The sequence below is a fragment of the Oryzias latipes genome, chromosome 1, assembly GCF_053564925.1.
Source record: "Oryzias latipes strain Hd-rR chromosome 1, Olatipes_Hd-rR_3.1".
In the NCBI taxonomy this organism is placed as follows: Eukaryota; Metazoa; Chordata; class Actinopteri; order Beloniformes; family Adrianichthyidae; genus Oryzias; species Oryzias latipes.
Genome location: NC_136237.1, coordinates 32,871,836 through 32,896,631, shown reverse-complemented (window position 1 = coordinate 32,896,631; position 24,796 = coordinate 32,871,836). Strand labels below are relative to the sequence as shown.

At 39.0% G+C, this 24,796-nt stretch overlaps 3 protein-coding genes and 2 long non-coding RNA genes across 8 annotated transcripts in view; 2 read left to right on the top strand and 3 right to left on the bottom strand.

The window, feature by feature from the left end:
• Positions 1-1,381: 1,381 nt before the first annotated feature.
• On the bottom strand, positions 1,382-3,300 carry mb (myoglobin). The gene is made up of 4 exons (XM_004065702.5): positions 3,162-3,300; positions 2,477-2,577; positions 1,883-2,102; positions 1,382-1,783 (listed from the first exon to the last, which is right to left on the bottom strand). The coding sequence occupies exons 2-4, from the start codon at positions 2,557-2,559 to the stop codon at positions 1,643-1,645; spliced, it is 444 nt and encodes a 147-aa protein (XP_004065750.1). The 5' UTR covers positions 2,560-2,577; positions 3,162-3,300; the 3' UTR covers positions 1,382-1,642.
• Positions 3,301-4,158: 858 nt separating this feature from the next.
• Positions 4,159-7,505, bottom strand: LOC144991832 (uncharacterized). Its single transcript, XR_013655468.1, has 4 exons — positions 7,367-7,505; positions 6,604-6,827; positions 4,492-4,598; positions 4,159-4,299 (listed from the first exon to the last, which is right to left on the bottom strand). It is a non-coding gene; the product is annotated as an uncharacterized LOC144991832 (long non-coding RNA).
• Positions 5,871-22,745, top strand: serhl (serine hydrolase like). 3 transcript variants are annotated; one of them, XR_013655463.1, is made up of 14 exons: positions 5,871-6,037; positions 6,627-6,770; positions 7,395-7,508; positions 9,791-9,832; positions 9,927-9,946; positions 10,020-10,094; positions 11,637-11,746; positions 11,817-11,896; positions 11,992-12,026; positions 12,124-12,200; positions 12,293-12,380; positions 14,435-14,558; positions 18,380-21,680; positions 21,982-22,745. XR_013655463.1 is itself a non-coding variant. In XM_023955800.2 (13 exons), the coding sequence occupies exons 1-13, from the start codon at positions 5,980-5,982 to the stop codon at positions 15,816-15,818; spliced, it is 981 nt and encodes a 326-aa protein (XP_023811568.1). In that variant the 5' UTR covers positions 5,872-5,979; the 3' UTR covers positions 15,819-16,495. The 3 variants fall into 3 exon arrangements, 2 of the variants coding, with proteins under 2 accessions (XP_023811568.1, XP_023811566.1); XM_023955800.2 differs by lacking the exons at positions 18,380-21,680; positions 21,982-22,745 and adding an exon at positions 15,805-16,495 and having other exon boundaries at positions 5,872-6,037; XM_023955798.2 differs by lacking the exons at positions 18,380-21,680; positions 21,982-22,745 and having other exon boundaries at positions 5,872-6,037; positions 14,435-16,495.
• The window catches only part of LOC144991828 (uncharacterized), a 7,404-nt gene continuing 1,959 nt past the window's right edge, over positions 19,352-24,796 (bottom strand). The window contains exon 3 of the long non-coding RNA XR_013655466.1: positions 19,352-24,140. This is a non-coding gene — a long non-coding RNA (uncharacterized LOC144991828). The remainder of the gene's footprint in view (positions 24,141-24,796) is intronic.
• septin3 (septin 3) overlaps positions 24,026-24,796 on the top strand; it is a 23,252-nt gene continuing 22,481 nt past the window's right edge. The window contains exon 1 of one of the 2 annotated variants that reach the window (XM_023955813.2): positions 24,026-24,162. In XM_023955813.2, coding sequence (XP_023811581.2) covers positions 24,145-24,162 — 18 coding nt within the window. In that variant the 5' untranslated portion in view covers positions 24,026-24,144. Of the gene's footprint in view, positions 24,680-24,796 lie in introns of both variants that reach the window. The other variant, XM_078945594.1, reaches the window with a different exon arrangement.

The following is a 24,796-nucleotide window of genomic DNA, read 5'->3' as shown; positions in this document are numbered from 1 at the left end:
ACTGTTCATACTTCCTAGTTTGGAGAGTCTTTCTTTTCACTGGAGCTAAGGGTTCCTATCAAACTGCCCACATCATGATCCTCCCTCCACCGAGCTTCACACTTGGCCCAACAGCTATTCTTCTGGTAATGTGCAAACCCAGACTCCTCCAAAGGATAAGCAGAAGGAAAAGCATGACGTGTTGACCTAAAGAAAGCCTTTCGCCTTGCTCAAGAGTGCAGTGGTGATGTGCTTTGGAACCATGCATCCGCCACTTTGCACTTTGTCTGCTTGGCTTGGATGCAACCACTGAACCTCAAAAACGTGCTTCCTGAACCTCTCTCTTAAGATCAGCTGCCCTGTTGCCTCTGTGAGGCTGCTGTCACTGCGGATCACTTCCACTGTGTTCTAACCGTGCAGCTCCTGGTGTTGAAAGCTGCTGCTGCACAGGAGCGTCCACACTGGGGTCCTCTGAAAGAAAACCATTGTGTCACAAATGCTTGGATAAGTGCTCTGTGTGCTTATGTGCACTACAGCTGGACGTGGAAGGCGTCTGGAACACCTGAACTCAGGGGTTGGGATGGGGAACTGTTTGGCCAAAGCAGGGATTCCTTCAAACCTTTTCTTTATTAGTTTTTCAGCTTTCGTTTATGTGTTTAAAAAAGTACAGATTGCAGATTGTCGAGCTTTTTTTTTTTTTTCATTTTTACATGGGATTTCAAAAAGGACTTTATTATTTTTTTCTTTCTGAACCACAAACCTAACTAAACGTTAGCTGTAGGGAGAGAGCAAAATGGCAAAGAGCTTTAAAAAAAAGCTGATCTTTGAAAACTAAATTTTTATTATCATTATTATTATTATTGAATTTGAAACACACCAAAAAGTGTCTCGTTTAACATATTTAGCAAATAAATATGGCCTAAGCAAGAATTGTGGCCATGATGAGTTCATGTATGTTAAAAGCAGATCAGGACAGTTGAACCACATCTGGACCTTAAAACACACAATAAAACCCAGAAAAGGCCTGAAAAAAAGTCTAAGGAGGAGTCATGTGGTTTTGTTTTTCTAACCCCATTTATACTTAACTTAATTTCTAATTGTAAATAAAAAAATCTTCAATAGTTTTGCTCTTCAAGGTGATGTTATATGAAGTTCTGCATGTAATGGTATTTTGTGAATTTGTGACTTACAGCATGAAAGGGTTAAATTAGAGGCCAGAAAGCTTTCTGGAAGCAGAGGAAGTGTTGAGACTCTTCATCATCACTTGCAAGAATCACATCTGACAGATCGCCACCACAGATAGTCCCTATATGTGTCCCTCTGAGCAACAATAGAATAAGAGGTTTGGAATAAATCTGATTTTTTTCTATCTCCAGCACATGAAACAAGCGATGCACAGCAATGAGAACAAAGACTTTTATTGGAAAGAATAAAACGTCAATGATGATTTACAACACTGAGAAACTCGCATGTCCAAGAATTTAGGTGAAAAGTTGAGAGATGAATGCAAATCAAGAGCAGTCATTCTACTTTGTGAAGCACATTGGGTTATTTTTGCACAAAACAATTATAATCTGGGCAAATGCAGAAGAAACGGAGTAGCTTCGTTTTGTTAAAAATGAAAGCACCCGCGTGCTGTCAAGTTCCAGCAAGAACCGTGACCTCATCCGGCAAAGCCCAGCTCTTTGTAGTCGGCCTCGATTTCTGCAATGATGCCCGCCATCACGCTCCTCAGAGCCTGCTGCCCGGCGGCATCCAGCCCGGCCTTCTCCGCCATGACCTTACCGATCACCTCAGTTATCAGCTGATGCAGAGAAAAGCATGGGAACAATAAAAAAAAAAAAGCTTTTACTTCCAGTCAGGCTGAAGGAAATGATCTGCTTCGACTGCTCCCAATCCTCACCCTGAAGTTGTTGATGGGGATCTTGTGCTTGGTGGCATGGCTGTTAGCCAGAGGTTTGAGAATGGCACCATGGTTGCCTCTGGCCTTCAGCAGCTCTCCAAGCTTCTTCAGCACCGTGGCTCCGTGGGCCGACAGAGCTGCGTTTCCTGCCATGTCGCCTTTGGCGATGCCAGCAAACTTGGGGAACAGCTTCTGAGTTTCTGGGTACTCATGAAATAAACTGAGGAGTAAAAGGGAAGCATGAGCAAAAAACAACAAAACACCTGAGAACCTTTTTTTTTCAGAAATCCTAGGATTCTTAACACATTGGAGTTTCAGATTAAGCTACGTTTTTAGAGTTTATTCAGATCTTCATATAAAATTTAAATTGTGGTGATATTTTCCCGTGTTTCTGCTTCTGTTTCGAAACAAGTCTCTCCACAGGACTTTGGTCTGTGACGCTCAAGAGAATCTAAGTTTTCTTTTTAAAGAACAAACAGTTTGATGAAGTGTAGAATAAACAAAATCCTTTAAACTGTGGGGATCTCGTTAAAAGATAAACTACTGAGCCGTATTCTTGGGAAAGTTGAGAATAGGAGAATAAGAGGCACTGACCGGGTCAGAACCAGGTTCCCATGAGTGTTGTAGTCTGCTTCCACTGGTCCCCAGTGCTTCAAAACCATGTCATAGTCCGCCATGATCTCAGAGGACCGAGTCTGATGAAACAAAGGCAAACAACACAATTTATAAATAATCTGAAACTTTAATTCAATTTGAATCAAAGACAACACCCCGGTTTCCTGTTTTATTTATTTTTTTGCATGTGTTTCAATCTCGTTTAATTCCTGTTTGATTTGGTGGCCTCTGTCCAAGAACCTCTCCCTTCAAGGGCAGATGGATCACCTGCTGTGCCCCTTGTGAGTCTGGAATGTGTCCTGGGTGGCGTTCTGCTCAATTTCTCTGAAGGGAAATCTGATACAGAGTTTTTCAAAATAATCTAATGTGTGCTCACAGATAAAACCCTTTTCCTAAACAGCTTTTATCTGTCTGTAAGCAGACAATCACCTGTTATTCAGTATTCTCAATCTTAAAATTCCAGTTATTACGGATCATAATTCATAAAGAAGTCTCCTGTATTCTCTATGTTTTAGTTCTATTTTTTATTATCTCACTTTTTTATATATACCGGTAGTTTTTCTGAACAAACTCACTTTTATCAGATTAGTCTAAAACCAGCATATGAACGCATGGAATCCTTATAAAAAGTTTTAAAATTAGGAGGATAGGAAAGCCATTATACCTGGAGGGGATCAAATATCCGTGTGGTTATCCCAGGTTCTCTTTAGCCTGATTTTGCCCCTTCAACGCTGACCTTTTATACTCCCTCCCTCCATCCTGCTACCAAATTTTTCCATCACTCCCATGAGCCGGCTCCGTCCCTGCACGCCTCTCAAAACGCAGTCAGCTTCTTACGGTTCGACACAGGAACTGCTGATTCCATGCAAACATGCATGTCAGCTAATTATTTTCTGTTGATAGTCTGAGCAGCTGCTACAGGAAATTGGGCAAAAATGCAGAGCTGCAAAAACTCTCGTGGAGGATTTAGAAAAAAAATCGTCTTTTTTAAAGAATCTTCTTGATTTGTTGATTCCTCCTCTAATGCATCACATTTTCTGCCCAACAGCTGAGCTGTTTAGTATAAACCAACTGCAATGTTTTGTACAAAAATTACAATTTCCTCGCATCACTAACTGTGCATGAAAACAGTTCAATTGATCAAAAGTGGTGTCAACATTTAATTGTGAAATTTATTTTACAGGATTTTATTGTTAAGCAATTTAACATTTGTTTTTGTTTTTTAATGGACAAACTTACAACAAATTTAGATTAAAATCATTCTTTTTTGGCTCCTTATAATGTTCCACCATTGGGAAGTGAGGATGTTCTTCCAAATATTTTAGGTTTGCAGCAATATACACGATATTCTAATTATAAACACATATTTATAAACATATAATTGTTAAAATAGTATCCAAAAGCAGAAGTCAAGCCATCTCTCTCTGCAGTGATGCTTTTCCATTTATTCATTTTCTAAACCCTTTTGGGGTCACAAGGTTGCTAGAGCCTATCCCTGGGTACCCTGGGCAGGTTGCCAGTCTATAGCAGGGTGTAGTCATGCTTTTATTTATTTTTAAACAGTTTTGTATGAGTCAGTTGAAAAGTTCTCTTAATAGAATATCTCACATTGAAGGTGTCATCTTTGGCATCAAAATGCAACAGTTTTGGCTCATGGAACAGTTTTACTCTGGGAATTCTTAAGTGGGACCTGTGCTGCAGCGATGGACGAGCTGTCAATGAACAACCCTCCTGGTTAAAGTACCACAGGTGTCCTTCACTCCCTTTTCAGTTTCCTTGAATTGTTTACTGAAGATATAAAACTGTAAAAAAAAAAGAAAAAAAAACAACTGTGGGGTGTAACGATTCTGAATGACGACCAGAGGAAGAAGTGTCTTCCTGCGTGGACTCTGCATGATCTTCCTTGCGTGATAACGGTTTCTCCAAGTGCTTTTCTCTCTACGTGCTGTTGGAGCCGGTACTGAATCTGACAATACATGAGATGAACTGCTGACCTGTTCAGTCTGCAGCCCGGTTCTGACCCGGTGACAGCTGGGACTCACTTCAGTAACTATTAGTGGGAAGACGTAGTAGCTGTGCTGCTTTTTTAAAGACTATGGCACTGCAAACACAATTGAATTAAAAAACAACAGTATATTAAACATTAAATAGCTTCATTATATAGTTGCATTAAAACAATGTTGAAATAAATGATTAATTCATACTGTTTTCTTTCCTTTTCATGCAAAACAACAACAGTGACTTACGTAAAATAATAAATAATAAACTACAATATTTTTAAGAAATGTGTCTACTTTCTAAATTTCTTCAAACTGCATATAATGTTATACCAGCACTTTTTGGAATCAAGCAAACCTCAAAACAAAAGCTTGTTCTTGTTGAACACAAATTCTGTCTTTAAATCTGTATAGTAAGGTCTCAACCATAATCACTGAACCTTGAAGACCAAAACAACTATATTCTTGAACAGCTTTGTCCAGTTCAGATAATTAACTTTGTACAATTACAGTGCGTGTTTTTTAACTATACCATCTGGCTGGTTATAAAAAGGTAAAATATGATATTTTGTGCCCTGCAGGGAAATAATGATGATGTGGCTTAAATTAGAACACAGAAAAAACAGAATAAACCTGCAGCCTAAATTAGGCTTATTCTAAACAGTTTGTTTCCCTTTCGGCTTTTCCCATCAGGGGTCGCCACAGCGAACGAGTCGCACGGTAAACTTGGCAATGTTTTACGCTGGATGCCCTTCCTGACGCAACCCTCTCAAAGCAACCGGGCTTGGGACTGGCAAAGAAGTTGAGAAGGGAACAGAGAGCAGCTTGGAGTCGAACGCTGGTTTCACGGACGGAAGGCGCCGCAAACCAGCACGAGCTTAACCGGCTCCCTCAGGCTTATTCTAAACTAAATTAAAAATATGTTTTGGTCAAATATTATTTTCATAATTATTCATATTTATTGTTATAGTTTTAAAGAATTGGCTATTGTTCAAACTCAATTTCTATTAAATTAGCCAATCTAATAAAAAATTAAAGTTTAAACATTTACATTTCTTCATCTAATTTTAGAAATGATATGTTACCAACCCTAAGGCCCATGTTAAATATTACATGCTTTTCTATTTTGTAACTTCTTTTCTTTAAACGTACACAAATATACACGGTGATTTTTTTTATTAAATAAGCAAAAATAAATCATTGTGTTATTTTTTTTTGGATCAATGCATTTTAATGGTTGGTTCATTGACACGTGTTGAGTATGTCCCCTGGTGGTACAAAATTGAAATGACACAAGGTGAAAGGTAAGCGTTTCCTGATTGGTTCAAACTTTAACCTCATGTTGGTTTATCCAATAGCAGCTCAAGCTGGGATCACGTGGGCGATTACACCCGGAAAAACGACTAGACTGTCAAAAAGACAAGAAGTCGATTTACATCGAAAAAGTCTCGGTTTTTTTTATTTACGTTTATCGTTTTTCTTGCGATGATAAATGCGTTAAAAAGCGTCAGACTCATGTCGTCGAGTTCAGTAAAGCAAGCAGGTAAATGTTGATCTGATCTTTTATGTAACCTGGCACAATCATGACACTAGACATTTGTCTTGCATTTTAAATTGTATGTTTTGTTAATAAACATTATATTTATGGAACGTATTTCCTCTTTTCCATTCAGAAATAAATGAAAATGATTGTAAAAATGAATTTACTGATAAACTATGACTGAGTAACTAGGGGTTTAAAACGCATTGGGTGTGTTTGAAAAGGAAAATAAAAGCATTTCTATACAAGTTTACACAATTCACAGTAAAACAGTTTATGTGCTAGTAGTTCTGAGCTGCTGCATTATGTCAGGAATAAATTAGTATTACGTATTATCATTTTAAAAAGTTATTATTTCATTTTTTTAAGAGTTAAAATATGGGATCAGTATCTCGCTCAATTTTAGCCCAATATCCAGTTGAATTATAGAAATTTAAACCAAAATTTACCTGTTTTATTTAAGTAGACTGACCTTTACTTAAATAATAACCTATATTTTATCAATATTTATCAGATGTTGTAAAGCAGAAGATAAGGCCTAACAAAAAAAATCAATAAATCCTCCCAACAGTTTTTCCTTCTCTGTGTTCAGTTTCCGAGCTCTCTGTGCCGGTCCCATGGGGAGAGATCCGGGGCAGAGTGTGGGGTCCTGAACACGGCAGTCCGGTTCTGTGCCTGCATGGCTGGGCTGATAACAGCGGTACCTTCAACACGCTTCTCCCTCTTTTACCCAAAGGTAAATGTCTAACAGCTTCTCCAGCTTTTTTCCATCATTCCTTCCAGGCTGTGCATTCTAAAAAAAATTAAAAAAGTCATGATAACAAACTTTTATCATATATAATTATTCATTTGTAAATGAGTCTGACATCAGCAGAACCCACTTTTGGTATTCAAACATGAAGAAAAGTGTCACAGATTCTTAACAGAAGTAACAAGTGCAATAAAAAAGCTAATTCTGTATAACACAAGGAACATTTTTTAAAAAGTTCATTCCAAGGTTTTTAAGAACAAAAATAAAAGTTATTTTAAAGCATGAATGCTAAACTTAGATGTGTGGAAGTGTGTGCTGTTTTCAAGAAGCCCTGAGTCTGTGGATTGCATGATGACATGTTAAAGTGATGGAAAACTTGTATTCAAGTCAGAAAGTTCCAATATCACTTATTTTTTTGTTCACAGAAGGTTTTGACCTTATCTAAACAGAAGTTGGCATCCTAAAATAATTTTTTTTGGATTTGTCTATAAAAAAAAAAAAAACGTTTAGTTTATTTCAGTTTTCTTTTCCAATTGATTTCTTTCCTGCTGCAGCAAACGCTCAGACGTAGCTGCACTTACCCTCCTTTTCCGTTTTTCCTTCCTTCAGACTGCAGGTATGTGGCCATGGACCTGGCGGGTCACGGCTGCTCCTCCCATCGTCCTGCTGGCGTTTTGTACTCCTTTCCCTCGTACGTGATGGATGTGCGCAGAGTCGTTGAAGGTGTGTGGCTCGAAAGCGTCACCTTTTTCTACTGAGTTTAAATTATCTGCACAACAACGAAAACATTTATTTTTAAAAACCCATGCTAAATATTTATTTTAACCGACAAACACCTTTTTTGGAACTGACGGGGTCGTGTAAGCTTTTTTTGCTTTTGTTTCCATCATTTTTGATCATTTATAACTTCCCAGTTTAATACTTAAAAGTTTCAGGGTTGAAAACCAAAGAACAGCTCTGCTAAAAACACTAATTCTAACACTGTTTGGGGTTTTACAAGTTGACATCAATTTCTAAGAATGTGTCAATGCAAATTCCACAGCTCTGACATCCCTGTTTTTAAGTTTTAAAGTAATCTGATCACCTGTTGTGACGTTTTGTGTGTTAAAAGAAAGAAATTCTATTTTATCCATGCACTAACTAATTTATTAATCACAGTAATTGACTGAATTCTTTTTGAATTTCTTTTAGAATCCAAATGTTGATTGTTTTAATATTTTGGTCAGAGTTGCTCGACCTAGTTTTCATTTTGTTTTGCTTGCTTTGCTTTTGCTTTAGTCAAATGAAAGAGCGTCCATTTGTGTAACTTCTTTCAAACAATTGCAAGTCAGTTAAAAGTTTTGTTTTGCCAGTTGATTGTACCAGTCAGTCATTTTGGGTTTCAACTCAAATAAAAGTTCAAATCTGAATCAAAAGGGAAATAAATAAAGAGAAGAGATCAGTTGATTCACAAATTAAAACATCACATTTTCTGAACCCAAAGGCTTTGCAGCAGTATGGTCTTCCTCTGTCTTTAGTATTGTGGGTATTAAGTCATCTAGGGGCTTTTTAAGATTTTTTTTATTATGTTACTGTTTGCTCTAATAATTTACCCTTAAAATTGTTTTTTTTGTGATATTTTTCAGTATAACATCATCTTCTTTTTTGACATATTTTTGGGTTCAGTACTTTTATCATAAACCTGTACAAAAAACACTCAATATGGAGTTTTAAAATGTGCTATTTTTAATCAAAAAATGTACACAATTGAGAATAGATAAAAGAAAAATGTAAAAATCCAAAAAAAAAGCAAAGACAAGGTCAGAATAATGGGAAAGCGTTCACCAGTTGTCTTTTTAATTTAGCTGTTTTTAGGCTAAATAAAAAAAACCTTGTTGTTTTCTAGAACATAGTTTCTGCAGAGCAGCAGGAGTTCATTAGAAATTTGACTCTGATTTGTGGGCCGGATTGTTGGCGTGGAGTAAGCCTGCCCCACTTCCCATCACCCATTAGTTTACACGCTCTCCTGCTATCTTACAACTCCACTCTAAAATGACCTGTACGACAAAAATGGCGAGCAATTGCAGCTATCCAGACGTACAGTTTTAAGCCAGATGCCAGCTCAGACGAGGAAAACGAAGACGTTCATTTGTCTACAAGTGGATGCATCAGATTGATCCGAGTTGCTCTGAGTATTCGCATCTATGGCAATGGCGACAGTAGTTGTCATAGATACGAGGACTCAATCACTGTCGACTGATTCCAACATGGCGGCGCTCGTGTCAGAAAGAAATGGGGAGGGATTTGCCTCTTTTCGCGAGAGCCGGAGGAAAGGCATTTTCTATGGATGACATCACACCTCGATTCAACATTTTCTATGGATGACGTCGCTCCTCGATTCAACATTTCTATGGATGACGTCGCTCCTCGATTCAACATTTTCTATGGATGACGTCGCTCCTCGATTCAACATTTCTATGGATGACGTCGCTCCTCAATTCAGCATTTTCTATGGATGACGTCGCTCCTCGATTCAACATTTTCTATGGATGACGTCGCTCCTCGATTCAACATTTTCTATGGATGACGTCGCTCCTCAATTCAGCATTTTCTATGGATGACGTCGCTCCTCGATTCAACATTTTCTATGGATGACGTCGCTCCTCGATTGAGCCATTGTATTTAAAGGCTATGATGTTAGGCTGCAGTTCACTCCTGCCTTTCAAGTCATTTATTGTAAATTTCCTGCATCCATCCACTGACGTTTCAAAGCCAGAGTTGTAGGAACCAGAACAACGGCCAAAACGTCCACCCGATGGGAACAGTTCGGCCTGTACCACTCAGCTACATTATGGTACATAAAATAAATAAAAAACAGGAAAGCTTGATCTGTTTTTCTGCCGTAATTTGTGAGCTGGTAAACGAATCTGCAGAAACTGGAGGGAGAGATGTTTCCTTTAAATTGAAAACGGTTTCTGTGATGAGATACTGAACCTGGTTGATGATGTGTGAAATTACTCCCACAGCGCTGCGGTGGACCAAATTCTCCATCATAGGCCACAGCATGGGTGAGTGCGACTGCAGAACAGGATTAAAGCCTTTACGCATACTTCCCTTTCATTCACTGAGCTTTTTTAAATTTTTTATTTGTTTGTGGTTCAGGTGGAAACGTGGGTGGGTTGGTAAGTGAGGCGTTGGGACGGCATGGTGGACATGTCGGCGCTCTCCTCTTTATCATCTCTGTGGTTTCCACAGTTTAGCGCTCTGTATCCTGAGATGGTGGAATCCCTCGTGCTCCTGGACTCCTTCGGTTTTTTACCCACACAGACGGTACTTTTCTTAATCCACCCCACACACACACTGACTCACACGCTACACACTGAGCCTGAGCGATTACTCACAGTATTGTGGTTATACTTGGAGTAAGAGTGCCAGTCGTGCTGAATCACAACATTTGAATCATTCCTCGCTCTGACCATCTGGAAACGATGCTGGCTTTCTGTTTTTTGTTGGAGTTCAGAGAGAGCTGGAGTTCATCACAAGTAGAGGGGTGGCGGTGAAGCTAACAAACCCGACATCCTCCCCTCTTGTCTCAAATCATGAAAAGTTTGACTCAGAATCCAACAGGAATTAACTTTATTCCTTCAAAAGGGCAAGTCCTTTGTCAAACTCAAGAAGATTTCATTTATTCGATCTGACGTTAACTAACGCAACCACATTTTTGCCCATATTTTGAATTATTAAGGCTGTTCATAATTACAGGGCTGTTGCTACGGGAAACGGCTACATGTATCCATCAAATAGCTGCTGGATGACAACAATGTGAACCGGCTTTGATGGTGTATGAGATGAAAGAAAGGAGAAAGTATGACTGGAACCTCAGAAAAACAAAAAAAAATGATCCATCATCCATCCTGTGCTGCACAACCTTAAAGTCCCACTCCGATCATCTTTTGATTCATATTCAAAGTGTTCCCAGTGGTCTTTTAAGTATGATGCTGCCCTTTTTAGGCAAGATAGAAAGGACATAGTTTTTGAAGATTGGCAGTAGTTTATTACAAATTCACCTCTGAGTTGTGGGCGGTACTGTTGGCACAGTGTAATCCCACCCCCTCTTCCCCTCCTCAATGCTGAGAGTTTGGAGCGGGGAGCTTATGGCCCCTGCGTTGTTTTCTACGTCACTAATTAGCTCTTTTCCAGACGACATTTTTTTCTTCTGCTCCTGAATAAAGGAATTCTCAGAAATGTCCTTTTGAGCTTCACTCTCTTTATTTCTGTCCTCCGTCATCAGAAACAACGCCACAAGAACATGTTAAAAACACCAAAAACCTAATTATTATGGGAGTAGGTCCTTAAAAAGGCATTAAAAAAATACGGATGCTATAGAATGATGATTGAATTCTGAGTAAAAGGAATTTATCCCATTTTTACCAAACATTTTTAACAGTTTCATGAGCATTCTCCAATGTTTCTTTTCGCCTTTGCGAGTCATTTAATACTTACAGTTCTCCTTTCAAATAAAAGGTGAAAACATTTTTTTTAGATGTGGAAATCAGTTTATTTATCAAATGTAGTTTGGCCTCAGTGCATCGTCTGAGTGCGTAAAGGCCGTAGATGAGTTTTTCCAGTGAGTGAACAAACCGTGAACAAGCTCATTTTAGCTCAATGTTCACTAAAAGGCCGCATATATTGACCGAATTCTGTATCGCTTAAAAGATGTTTATTTTGACATTTCAAAAGTCACATTTGTGAAATGTTGTAAAGCCACCAAAGAAATGGAACCAGCAGCAGCAGCTTTGTCCTTCAGGCCCCTCCTAATGCTTCTAGTTTTCCATTTTTTCAACAACAGCACACACTGTGTTTTCTTTGCAGAAAGACATTCCCCGATTGGTGAGGCAGGGGCTGGATGAGATGATCGAGTATGAAAAAACCATGGCGGACAAGAAGACAAGAGTTTATACTTATGAGAAGGCTGTTGAAAGGTGAAGCACCTTAGCGCTTGCACAACACTCATGCGGTCGTTTTTGTAATTTTCTGTGTAAAAACCTGCAGGCTGTTGGCTGGAAACAAGAGTCTCACTGCAGAGTCGGCAAAAATCCTTCTGGAGAGAGGTTTAGTTCCAGCTGAAGGAGGTATATACTCATGCTCCTTCTCTTCTTTGATCTGTGACTTCCTGCTGTGATGAAGATCTGATGGTTTTTTTTTTTTTTTTTTTCCCGTCTGGTAGGAGTGATGTTCTCCAGGGACTTTCGAATTAATCTGGTAAGATGTCGTTGGACTGTTCCGTCTCAACCCATGGTGAGATGCAAACATGAGAGATCATGTTTGCATCTCACCCGCTTTTGCTTTGTGTTTCCAGAAAAATGTAGTCCGCATAGGTTTGGAGCAGAGTCTGGAGCTGCTCTCCAGGATCCAAGCTTCTGTGCTGGTGGTGCTGTAAGATCTTCTTCTGCTCCATGGTTTTCTTCATACACGCATAACCCAGGATTTTCACACGCCAATCTTTGGTTTTGTCTGTTTTTTTAAAGAGCAGAAGACGGCTTTGAGAGGATGTTTTCTGAAACGGAAGAGAGAGAATTTACGTCGGCACTTCTTCAAGCCTACAGGGACAGAAATGTGAGTGTTTGGCATAAAACAGGTTGGTGTGCATCTGCCTCTTCCTGTGTGTAGTTGTGCCTCACATGCTGACAGCTGCACACAAGTTGTGTTCAGTTGAGCAGAATGTTTCTGATGCAGCAAAAAATGTTAATATCCTATTAACTGACCTACATACTAAAACATGCTCTGCAGATGTAATAAATGGGAAAGTGTGTCCTCCCTGAGGGGGGATTTCCAAAAACAGCCATTAAATAAAATATTTTTCCATTTACTTTTTGGCTAAAGTAGTTCGTTTTTTGTGAAAAAAGGTCCAGGTTTAAAAAACAATGCAAAATAAACTTTAATTTAGAGAAGGCAACATTAGACACCAAAAAAGAACCTATTGACTTCATGATTGAAGCTCTCTTAAGAACGAGTAATAGTTTGGGCCAGGCGAAGTTTATCAAGTAACCACTGAGGCTACTTGAAAGCTCAGACCCATAAAATAACCCACATTTAATTGCACGTTATTTTATTGCCATGGAAACATCATCTTAAAAACTATGTAACTGACATAATTGGCATATTTGTTTTTGGGGCCCTTTTTGCCTAATTTCAGAAAAGCTGAACACTTTCTAGAGACTAAAATAAAGACGACCAGGAGCCAGACAAACAGACTTCCGATTAGCCTGCTAGCTAAAGCGAATTTGTCACCCTTTTCCAACACGTTTACAATAAACGTACACCAATGCTGCATTCATACCGGACGCAATTTGCGCATTGAATTTGCGTCTGCTCATCCACTCTTCTGACGACGTGCATCAAATTTTCTCCTCGATGCCTTTTGGACCCTTGACGCCACGGCCGCGGAGCAACCACTTCTATCAAACAGGTAGTTGTAGTGTTAGATAAGCTAAGTTCTGGTACATCCCTGTCTGCCCTGGGAAATGTCCTTCCGTCATGTGAACATAGCTGAGGTTTCTTCTTTTTTCCCCCCAGAATCAGTTTTTCTAGGAGTTTTTTAGGAGGGTGTAATGGCAGGGATACCCAGTTTAGCTTAGTTTAGCAATCAGCTATTGTTTTTTATGACTGATTTAATGTTTTGTACATTTAGTGCAGCCCTTTGAGATGACTAAAATGATGATCGTAATATCTGGACATAAGTAAAACGGAATTAAATTGAACTGAATTGTTTTTCTGGACTTCATTCATTGCCACATCATGGAAAACACGGATGATGTTGAGTGAGTAGCTTGGGTTTATGTTATGTTTTGGAGAGCTCTACAGAGGCGCCGGCAAATCCGTCGCCGTGTCTGGGTTTACCACATCCCTCATAGACGCTCACAGTACGGTGAATTTCACCATTTACTGCAAGAGATGCGCCTGGATGTGACATATGTTTTTAAAGGTTTCTTCCAGCAGTCTGCAGACCAGCATAGCGAGCTAGCTCTGCCCGACCCTGGGTGTACGCAACCCAGCAGCCCCAGCGGGCTGAGAAAATGGATGGAAGTTCAGGACACAAAACCCTACGTCGAGTAGCCGTATTGGATTTTTTTTTAACCTGCTGATCGAATCCCTGAAAACGTCACGAGCCCAAAGCATGTCCCTGATTGGTTGATGCAGCTCGCTGCGTCTGCCACCCAATTCTTACCGCAGGCCCTCAAATCGCGTCTGTACCTTGACTTAACATTTAAACTCCACGCCCCTGACACATGAATCGCATTCGGTGTAAAAGCAGCATAAAGCTTTCTTAATTTTGACAAAAACATTTGCTTTACACACACACACACACACACACATATATATATATATATATATATATATATATATATATATATATATATATATATATATATATATATATATATATATATATATATAGTACATTTTACAAAAACATCAGTGCGCATGTTTGTTCTTATCCGGTATGGCTCCAATCTAATCAAAAATGGACCTTTATTTTGAAAATTGTTCGGAAAAATGTTTAACTGAATTTTTTGAAAACATCATGAATCTTTATTTACCGTATCATTTCTATTTGAAAGCAAAAATCTGTTTTTTTTAACCAAATCCTGTACTATTTTTTTTTTCAGCATGCCGTGGCCACGGTTCCGGGTAACCATCACGTCCACCTGAACAATCCAGAAAATGTTGCTCCGCTCGTGTCGGACTTCCTCCAGACCAAAGTGCTTTCACTTTCATCCCGACTGACAGATGGTCAGATTTCTAAGTTATAGCAAACGCACACAAGCATCAGTTTTTACTCATAAATAATGCAAAGATCAACAGTTCTCATTAGAAATAGTGAGTGTACTAATAAACAAACGCTCTCTGGGTTCACCAGATAAACCACTATGAGTTTGGTAAGTTTCCGAGTCCCTTAACTAGTCAACCTTCTTTAGCTGCAAACGCGCATTTAATGGTCACGTGTTTTGTACTTGGAGCCTGAAAACGGTGGTAAAAACTAGCTACATGTTTACGCTCGTCTACATAGACTTTACACTGGAAGTAGCTGCTTGAATGCGCGTTTCAGAGGGCAGTATCTGCAATTACAGTCAGTGCAATTACCAGCTACATTTGCTCGGACAGCTTATTCCGATTAAAGGTCATATTCTGGATAATATTCTAATCAAAGCGTTCAGATGAGGTGAATCAGCAGGAATATTTACACTTACATGCTCACATACTAATCAGCAGATGTGACAGATGTGCTGTTGAAATAACTTCTGACTTGTTTGGTGCTTTGTAATATATATTTTATTTTATTTGCAACTTAATTTGAGAAAAATACTCAAGTAGATCCAATGACACATTTAAATCCAGATCCCCATGGAGAACTTATACAAAACTTAAAAAAAAATAATTTTGGTACATTTTTAGCTAGCAGTCAAAATCAGCTCAAACAGAATTTAAAAAAATGTTGGTCTGTGGTTGGATTTAAAGGCCGTGTCACACAGCCACTACGTATATTTTGCATATTTTCCCCAGATGAAATTTCGGTCTTTTGTGATACATGCGTGATATGAGTAATTCATAAGAGTTTCTTGCGTTCGTCGATGTTTCCAGATGTCCGCAGAGGGTTTTGGCCAACGGGTCTTTACGTGTTCAAACTATATGGCCGGTCGAGAATCACGCAGTACAGTTCGCTGGTTACATTGCAGGGCTGGGTCAGAACAGAACCGCTTTTTCAAAAATCTCTCCAATAAAAGGAACATTTTGTTTTATTTTGGATTATAATTTTGGTTTGGTGTGAGATGGAATACTTCAACATTAAAATGTCTCATTATTATTCAGCACTTAAAATAAGAGAAAAATATAAAAGCATGTTTTGATGTTAGTGGGGGGAAAAAAAGAATTCTATTCTGTTTTCAAAATGAGCATTTTAGAGCTAAAGTCTCAGCACAGCGGTGTTTGTGGTTGGCAGGATCATACTGCCAGTATCTCATGATGGCCTCCTTAACAGGTGCAGATGGGTGAGAAGATCCTCATTGTCTGGGGACCAGGTGTCTGCTGCTCAACAACCTGGATATATTTAGGAAAAAACATAAAAATGGATAACAGGAGCTGTCTGAACTTATCAAAGTTTCTCATTGTTGCAGAGTCAAATCAAAGATTATTACAGTTCAAAAAAGATTAGGAAATGAATATTTTTAGTATTTTTCTACTATATAAAACAATATACCGTAGTTTTGGTTTGCAAGTTAAGAATTATTATCAATTACAAAAAATAAATTGGCAATTGGAATTATTTAATATTACGTTTTTTGTTCAAAACTTTTTTATTTCGATTTATTATTAAAGATCGATCAAATTCAGCTCAATTAAAAATTGCTCACGTTGACTTTAGTTTTTTGGAATTCTTTAACATTTTTGAATTTTATAAAAAAATATCCCAAATTGTTTAACTTATTAATCTTTATGGTATTTTGTATCACTGTCATTTTATGCAGATGATACTGTGCTTATGAAACATGTTTCAAAGCAGAAACCCTTCAGCTTCAGTTGATCTTCAAGATCTGGTTTTAGCATAACCCATTTTGTAATCTTTGTTTTGTGTGGAATACAAATGGTGCTAACGTGTAAAATATACACAAAGTGTGATGGAAAGAAGCAGCGTTTTATTTTCCTATTTTTAATAAAGAAACTCCAAACTATGGTGAATTCAAACATTTTTTTTCATACAAATACAATTTAAACACATTTTAGCTCGTGAATGTTTTTTTTTGGTTCCCAACGATGCTTGTTTTTGTCGCATTTTAATCATCTTTTAGGCAAACTATCATAAATTACTCAAATCACGTTTTTCTCTTTTTTTCTGGGTCGTATTACCTACAGATATCATTTTTTTGTGAAAGGGTGAGGAAATATGACTAACGCTCTAAAACCCAAGAAGACCTGATATGTTCAGAAAACCAGACGCAATGGACGAGTAAACTTGTGTAGAGACGCAATGATCTGTATTCTTTAATGAGGAGTTTTGGTAAACCCAAAACTGAGAATTATGACTGCGGTGACAGAAATGTAGCTACAGAAAAACGATCAACGATAAATGCAAAATCAAATAGCAGGTTAGAATGATCATGACAGGATGAAGATTCATTCCTCTTCAAAGTGGAGGAGATATGAGAAGGCAGACACAAGTTAAGGGTTGTAAAAATAATCACATAAACTTGTGCTTTCAATTAAAATATAGACTAAGGTCCTTCTATTGTTATTAGTGGCACGTAATATTAGTACTAAAAAAATCTAATATTTTTAACTATTTATGCATTCAGTGTTTTGTTGGCACTTATCAAAAAATTAAAACTAAAAAATATTTTGCTTTCATTTTCATGTATTTAAAAACACCAAAAATCATATTTTTGGTGTTTTTAACATGTTTGTGTGGCGTTTTTCTCATGATGAAGGACATATATATATAAATATATAAAGAAAATTAAGCTTAAATTACCATTTCTGAGTATTTCCTTATTCAAATTGTTGTGAATCAGGAGCTGTCAAAAGAATGCCATTTGAAAAAGCTTGTAGGTGTGATGTAGAACCTACAATGGGTGGGCCAAAGTCTCCCTTCTCCGCTCTATTCTGATGCATCCATTTGCAGAAAGACTGGATAGTTCAGATATTGCTCGCCATTTTTGTTGCACCGGTAGTTTTAGCTTGGGGTGTGAGGGGCTGTAGGCTAGCAGGAGAGAGAAAGTCGTAACAAGGTCCCACCCTTACCTCAGAGGTCAGTTTAAAATTTCCATATTGACAAATATGTTATTCCAGTTTGATCATTAAAAAAACTGATTTTGTTTTTCTCCCAATAGTGTTGAATTGCAGAAATTTTTAGAATTTTGTAAAAGTTTTGAATCTGACAAAGTGACCATCTCTTTGCTCTGCTGCACTGATACAGGCAAACTGAAAGCAGAATTTGCAGTTCTCTAAAATATGATGCTCTTGTCACCTCAGCAGACTGTTGGCATCTGCCTCACCACAGGAGGTCTTACTTCAGAAATGTCACAAACTGTCTGTTGCATATTTGAAGATTTACTCTCACATTTATTTTGGGAACCATTAAATCCAAACATGTCAGCAGGAGGTTTAAATATATATATTTTTACAATTTTCCTATAAGAGAGCTGAAGTTTTTGATTATTTGAATGTTTATTTTTCCCAAAGGGGGATTTAAAAAAAAGAATGAGACGTAGACGCATTACAAAGAATCCTTTGTTTACCAATCAACAAAATGTTAAAGAAAAAGAGAGGGATTGTTGGTTAATAAGAATTTTATTTGTTTTTTGCTTTTCCCGGCACAACAAATCTTTTCATATTGCATGTGATCAACGTTCTTTTGTGCATTGTCCCTTGTTTAAAATAAATAATACATTTTTAAAAATCATCATTTCTATTTCAGCACTACCCACAAGACCAATACAATTTATGACATTACAGTTACTAATCACAGTAACTTTGGCGGGAAATCTGTTACATTTTTAATTTTACAACGAAAACTACTTTTTTATCTTTTATTTGGACTCTCTGCTCCAAACTATCAGCAACAGAGAGGGGAAGAGAGGGCGGGGTTGCCTTCACACCAACAGTCCCACCCACAACTCAGAGGTGAGTTTCTAATGCACTCCTGCCGCTCTGCAGAAATTATGTCCTAAAAAAATGACCCAGGTTTATTGGTTCTGGCTAAAAGCAGCATCATCATGATTAAAAGACCACTAGGAACGGTTTTAAAACGGATCAAAAGATGATTGGAATGGGTTTTAAAACATTGAGGGGGATAAGTTGGCGTGATTCAGAACAAGAGAACAAACCAAACTAGAACGAATCCTCACGCATGTCACCTGTGCTGGAGGTATCTGTCTCTTCCTGAGGATGTGTTACGCCTGCTGATTGCTTATTAATTCTAAAGATAAGAATCGCTTTTTGTCAGCAATTTCCTTGTGTCTTCCAAGATCAACAGTTTTTGTTTTTTTCAACTTTGAGAACATTTTTTTTTTTTTATGACAAGCAAGCAAAGTCACTCTTTTTCCCCGCTATTGCTTATTAAAAGAGTGAAAAGTCTCATGAGGTCAGAAAATAGAAAAGACAGGCAGCTCCTTATCGCACAAATGATGACCCTCATTACCCTCACTCTGGTGCGTGGCAGGGTGACCCCAATTACTGAAGCGGAGCCGCTCAGTGGCAGCAGGTGAGTCAGAGTTTGCACAGAGCGGCTCTCAGGTGAGCTGGTGACACCGAGGGAAGGTCAGGTTTACCACCTCAGAGGCCAGACCGCCCGCCCTGAGACAGAAGCTGGAAAACAGGACTGTGAAGGAAAAACAGTTGAAGTTCTTTGTTGTTTTTTTCTGAGGTTGGGTTAAAGGCAGAGAACAAATGTTTAGCTGTGCGACAGAAAGTCACACTTTGCGACCTTGAAATATGGAGCTGAGCTTAAAAAATACAGAAATGGTGTTCTAAAAAAAAAAAGCACGAGTTTGAAATCACCATTCAGCTTGAAAAATGACTCTGAGGCTAAGTTGATTAGAAAAAAGTGCATTTATTTGGGCTGAAAACGTAATGAGGAAAAGATGAAGATATATGGATGTGATGCGGTTCCTACAGCCACTGGAGGTATGGCTGCACCAAACTCAAAAATGTAAGCTATGCTCTGAGCTCTGCTGCCATATTTACAGAAAGAAAGCTTTTTTTTTCTTGTTTTTTTTTTAAAGCAACACAACACTAGTGCCACACAGCAGACTGTAACAGACGGATTGTTTTCACAATTCTTCTCCCTTGCTTCACCTATGAGCAAAAGATTCACCCCTGCCACATGCTCATGAACACGCCACGCATTTAGCACCCGGTGAAAAGGAAATTTTGGGTAGGGTGATGAAAGAATGATGACATCACTGCTGGCCAAACCATCCATAAAACAAATGGGGCCAAAAATCTCTTATGGAGCTCAGAAACGCATTTCAAAATCTACTGAGGGAACCAAAACACGTGTCGGAGACTTCCAATAGAAGTTTTGAAATTATTATGGGATTGCCATGGCTTGGCCATTTAGTGGCAAAGTATGAAATTTGGCAATTTTTATTTTTCCCATAAAATGAAAAAATTCAACTTTGCTTCGAGTGACCGTCATGAAATTTCATGTGCCACTAAGTTAAGTCTACAACTATTTCGGGTAACCTTTGACCTTTGGAAGAGGCCGGCATCTTAAAAAAAACACCTTTAGTATGGTCTACAAATGTAAACTCCTCCTGGGGATTTCTGTCTGTCACCTCCTGACTCCTCGAGCATCATTGGGAAGCTACTTAGGAAAAATGTTGGAATTAGAAGTTGTAGATTTTTGAACGGCGTTAGCGTGGCGTGTTCGCAAAAGCGGAGTTCCCCTCTTGCTAGCATATTTTTTGGTACTTGTTTTACATTTAGTGCATGAACCGTTTGCTCAAGCTGAAACATAAAACCTCAGTTGCTAAGGAAAAAATTGTACTTTTTCCGATTCTTCTAAAAATGACATGGACCTGTTCGTCACATCCAGTCGACCAAGACTTGAAATGGTTGCTATGGAAATAAAACCAACAGAAAATCCTCCTTTTTGATTTAAAAAATGTGTTTTTTTCGTGAATTTGTGACGCACAGCTCTGACCAGGGTGACAAGGGCAGCAGGGGAGAGTGAGGAACGTGTAGCAGCCGCTCAGCCAAGGGGGTAATGGGGAGATGGCGAGGGCAAGTAGAGCCTCAGGGTTTTTTTTTGTGTGTTTCATCACTGATCAACAGCACCTCCTTGATTAATGCTCATGCATTCTAAACTCTGACCTTGAACATCTAAATATATGCAGCTAATTTCCACTTTCAGTGGATCAGCAGCAACAGCATCTTCATTTAGATCTTTTTCTCTGGCATTATTGTTGTGCAAAAGCAAACTGCTGCTTTTCCAGAAGCTGAAGCAGAAGAGCATGCCTCTGTTTGCACCAGCAGATGACACAATGACTGTGAGGAAATCCTGTTATTGCTCCTCTGATGTTCTATTAAACTAACTTCATGTCCTGATTTTGAGGGATTCTGATGTATGATGGACAGTTTTAGTGTGGGGGGTGCTTTCTTTGTCACCTGTGAGAGCTTCAAACAGCTCGTCATGTCTGTTCTCAGACACTCCAGCTTCTTGTGGGAAACCGATCCCTTTAACTCAGCTGCTTTTCAAGAATCCGCTTGTGCAGAGTGCGCTATAATTGGCCGTCTTTAAAAAAAAAAGATGTCACTGCCTGACAACTTTGTAGGACATCCTCACATCTTTTGTCTGAAAGCGGCACAACGGAGTAAAGAGGGGGAGTTCATAAACACTGCAGCTGCTGTCAGACTGGAATGACAGAAGTTCCCCCCCGTCTGTTGCTCGATGTTGCGTAAATTGAGCAATCGTCCTCGTGTTAAATGGACTGGAGTGTGCTTTTATGAAGTGAGCGGCAGGGCGGAGAACAAGAGGAGACATCTGAAGGGTTTAACCCTCCTCTCCTCAACCATCCCATTCCAGAAAAAAAAAGCTCCTCTCGTCCCCACAAAAATGATTATAGTTATATAAGTTTTCCTCCCACTCCCTCCATCTTCTCAACAATCAGCAGAGGTGTTGTCATGGCAACCCTCACCCCTCCTCCGGACGTCAGAGCTGGGTGCTTGAGGATGAAGCCGTATGCAGCTCCAGTCTCTGGCGCCTCTCAGAGAGCACCTGTGATTTCCGCGGCTGTCGTGTGGCGGCGGGATCTGCAGGCGTCCGAATCCGATCCCATGGTTGTTAGGAGTCGGGAGCTCCGCTCTTCATCAGGAACCGTCACTGTCAGACGCCGGAGGACCAACTGACATCCACAGGTAAGCACAAAACAGAATGCTCACGTGCACTATTTTTAGAAAGTACCTGTTTCGGGCTAATTCTGTCCAGTTTGAGTCAAACTGAGAAGACAATAGACAGCAGATGCTGCTCGGACTCCGTTCTTCATGACAGGAGGAGGCAGAAAGCCTTCATGAGGAGGTTCTGCAGACATGCTGCAGTTTGTCCAGAGTGTTTGTGAAAAAAATTGAGAAAATACTCATTCCCTGTTCTCCAAATCTCCTTTTGTCCTCATTACCCTCTCTCCTCCACCACCCCCGTCCCCGTCGCCCTCCCTGACAGCAGCCACCATGTCTTGGTTGTTCTTGGACTGGTTCATCCCCCTCTACCTGCTGGTGTCCGTTTTGGTTCTGGCCGGCTTCGGAGCGTGTCTTTACTTCCTCGAGCCTGGGCTGCAGGATGCTCACAAGTGGAGTAGCAAAACATTTCGGCATCACCCGCTAGTGGCCAGCGTGAACTGCAGAGATGACGATAGCAATGCCCTGATATGACCAGGGGGCAAGGCGGGTGAGCAGTAAACCATCTGGACAGGGGTGCAGGCTCCACATCGCCCTCCAGGGACACGGGGCCAACACTTTGACAAAGCCTGAACATACAGAGGACAGAGACTGCCTGATCATGAAACCTTGTTCTGTCTCATTCCAGCTTTTTTCTGTAAAAAAAAAAAAATTGAGTTAAAGAAACTTAAAGAGAGGAGGAACACAGGAGGAGACAGGGAGGTAAACAGAGGAAGCCCTTTAGGGTCTGTAACCATCATGACATCAAAACGTGTCAGTACTTTTTGTAGTTTGACAATCACTTCCCATGAAGCTGTCTATTGTGCATTTAATCATAGTCATGAGAGTGCAATGTCTTTATTGTTGCTGGGGAGGGATGTCTGTCCTCCCCCCTGATGTCAGCATGGTGCTGCTGTGCAAAAACGCTGTAACCTAAATAAAGAAAAACAGAAGCAGTTGTTAGAAGATGCCAAGATAACCTCAGATATTTTTAGATGTTCATTGTTTTTCCATCAAAGCATAATAAAAAAATTTTTGGTTGTGTAATAACCTCCTGTCCTAAATTCTTTTTCATAAAAAAATATAAAAAGTTAACCAACATCAAGACACGTTTTTTGTTGTTTATGCACAAATGATTATTATCCACTGTTTCACTTAAGAGAAATGTCTCTTTTTTTAACATTTATTTTCGTCATATTTCATGCTGTCGTCCGTTAATTGATTGACTAATTTCCTTTTATTTCTAACAAAAGAAAATATTTAAATACATGTGATAAAGTGATCCAAAAAAGAAATAGGTAGAAGAATAATTCATGTCCTGTCTCCAGTCTTAATACATTTTATGCTTACATTTTTACATAATTCACATAAACACAAAATAAGAAAAAATAGTCATGATTGTCCATACATCGTCTTGTTAGGCTTCTCATTTTATAATATATTCATTTCCAAAAAAAATTTTATTCTTATTTATGTAAAATTGTATAAAATTTTTACTCATTTTCAACCATGTTATTTCACAGAATGTAGTTATAAAACAGACAAAAATGCACAGACCTTTTCGGTGTTGTCCTTCCACAAATGTGTTGGATAACATTTTTCTTTCTTAGAAAATATTCTCCTTGAGATGTACACAAATAAAAATTAAAGTATAAGTAAAAATAAAGCATAAATCCTCATTTTAAGTGGAAATCACAGGAAAGAATGGTAAAAATGGTTGCCATAGAAGACCAACTCAACCTGCTTCTATCTGCTTTCTGGTTCCAATATGGCGGCGGCATGTCGCCATATAAATGACGACTGAATTGACTTTATTTCATTGGAGTTGGAAGTAAGCCGTTTTCTATGGGTGATGTCACAGCCAATGGTTTCCTGACGATATGATAGATAATCCAACATGATGTAAATCCAGAATGCTCAAGAAAATCCAGAGATTTCTGGATTTAATCCTGGCAGGAAAAGCGCTTAGTTTTGTAGAAGCAGCTTTACTTTTATTTTTTTTGAGGCTGCTGTTAAATTCTTTGTGTGTTTGTTTTTGTATACTGCCGGTAGCTTTGAATCACTGATGCTCAGAGCCCTAAAAGAATATTTAGAGCATTTAATTGTATTGGATTGAGCGCTTTAGTTTGGCTTTTCAGTTGAGTTTTTGGTTTTGGTCCTGTTCTGTTTGCTGTTTTCCATCTGTTAATCACACCAGGTTTAAGTTGCCAATCATCCACAGCTGTCTTGATTTGTGTTATCGTTCCTCAGTGTGTTTAACCTTCTGGTTTTCAGGTCATCCGCTTTGTCACTTTGTTTCTCCATGGGTTTTGTCATGTTCAAGTTTATTTCTTAAATGTTTGTAGTGATGGGCAGATGAAGCTTCACGAAGCATTGAAGCCTTTCATTCAACTGGTTCACTCAAGTGCAGTTGAAGCTTGGAAGCTTGCCGGCGTAGGACATCCACTGGATGCAGAAATATCAGTTGGTATGAAGGAAACAAGCCACGATATCATCATGTCACTAAAGGTTTGAGTTTCTGCCACCAAGCCTGGTCTGCTGAAAGTTGGATCCTACACCAACAGCTTGTGACAAATTTAGTACTGAACAAAGGAGGAGAAGGATCAAATGTTGCCATTTCACCAGTTGCCATGTCAGTGAAGCTTCAAAAATCCATCAGGTGTTCGCTCTGCTCGAAGAAAAGTGGTTAGCTCAGAAATACTCAAAATCTTCTCTTGGAGAAGAAGTTTCTCAGTGATCTTGACAACGTGGTACTACAACAGCCAAACAAGAGCACTTCAGCAGGCTTTCAATGTATTCAGGCAGCTCTGACCATGTTCAGACTCCAGACTTCTGTAAACTTTTGAGTGGGAATGAGACAGTGAAGCCTCAGTGCAGAAAGAATGGAGGGAATGGCAGTGTGTGGGCCTGCAGCTTCCTACTGCTCGGCTCATCGTCTCACATTCTTGTTTACTCACTTGAACACGAGAGAGGCACCGCATCAGGTCTGACTCTTTGTTTTTCTACTAGGTTTACATTTTCTTGTGATTCTCTGACTTCTTGAATGCAATAAAAAACTGTTTTACAATTTTTTTATACCTCTTATCAAATTATCAATACAG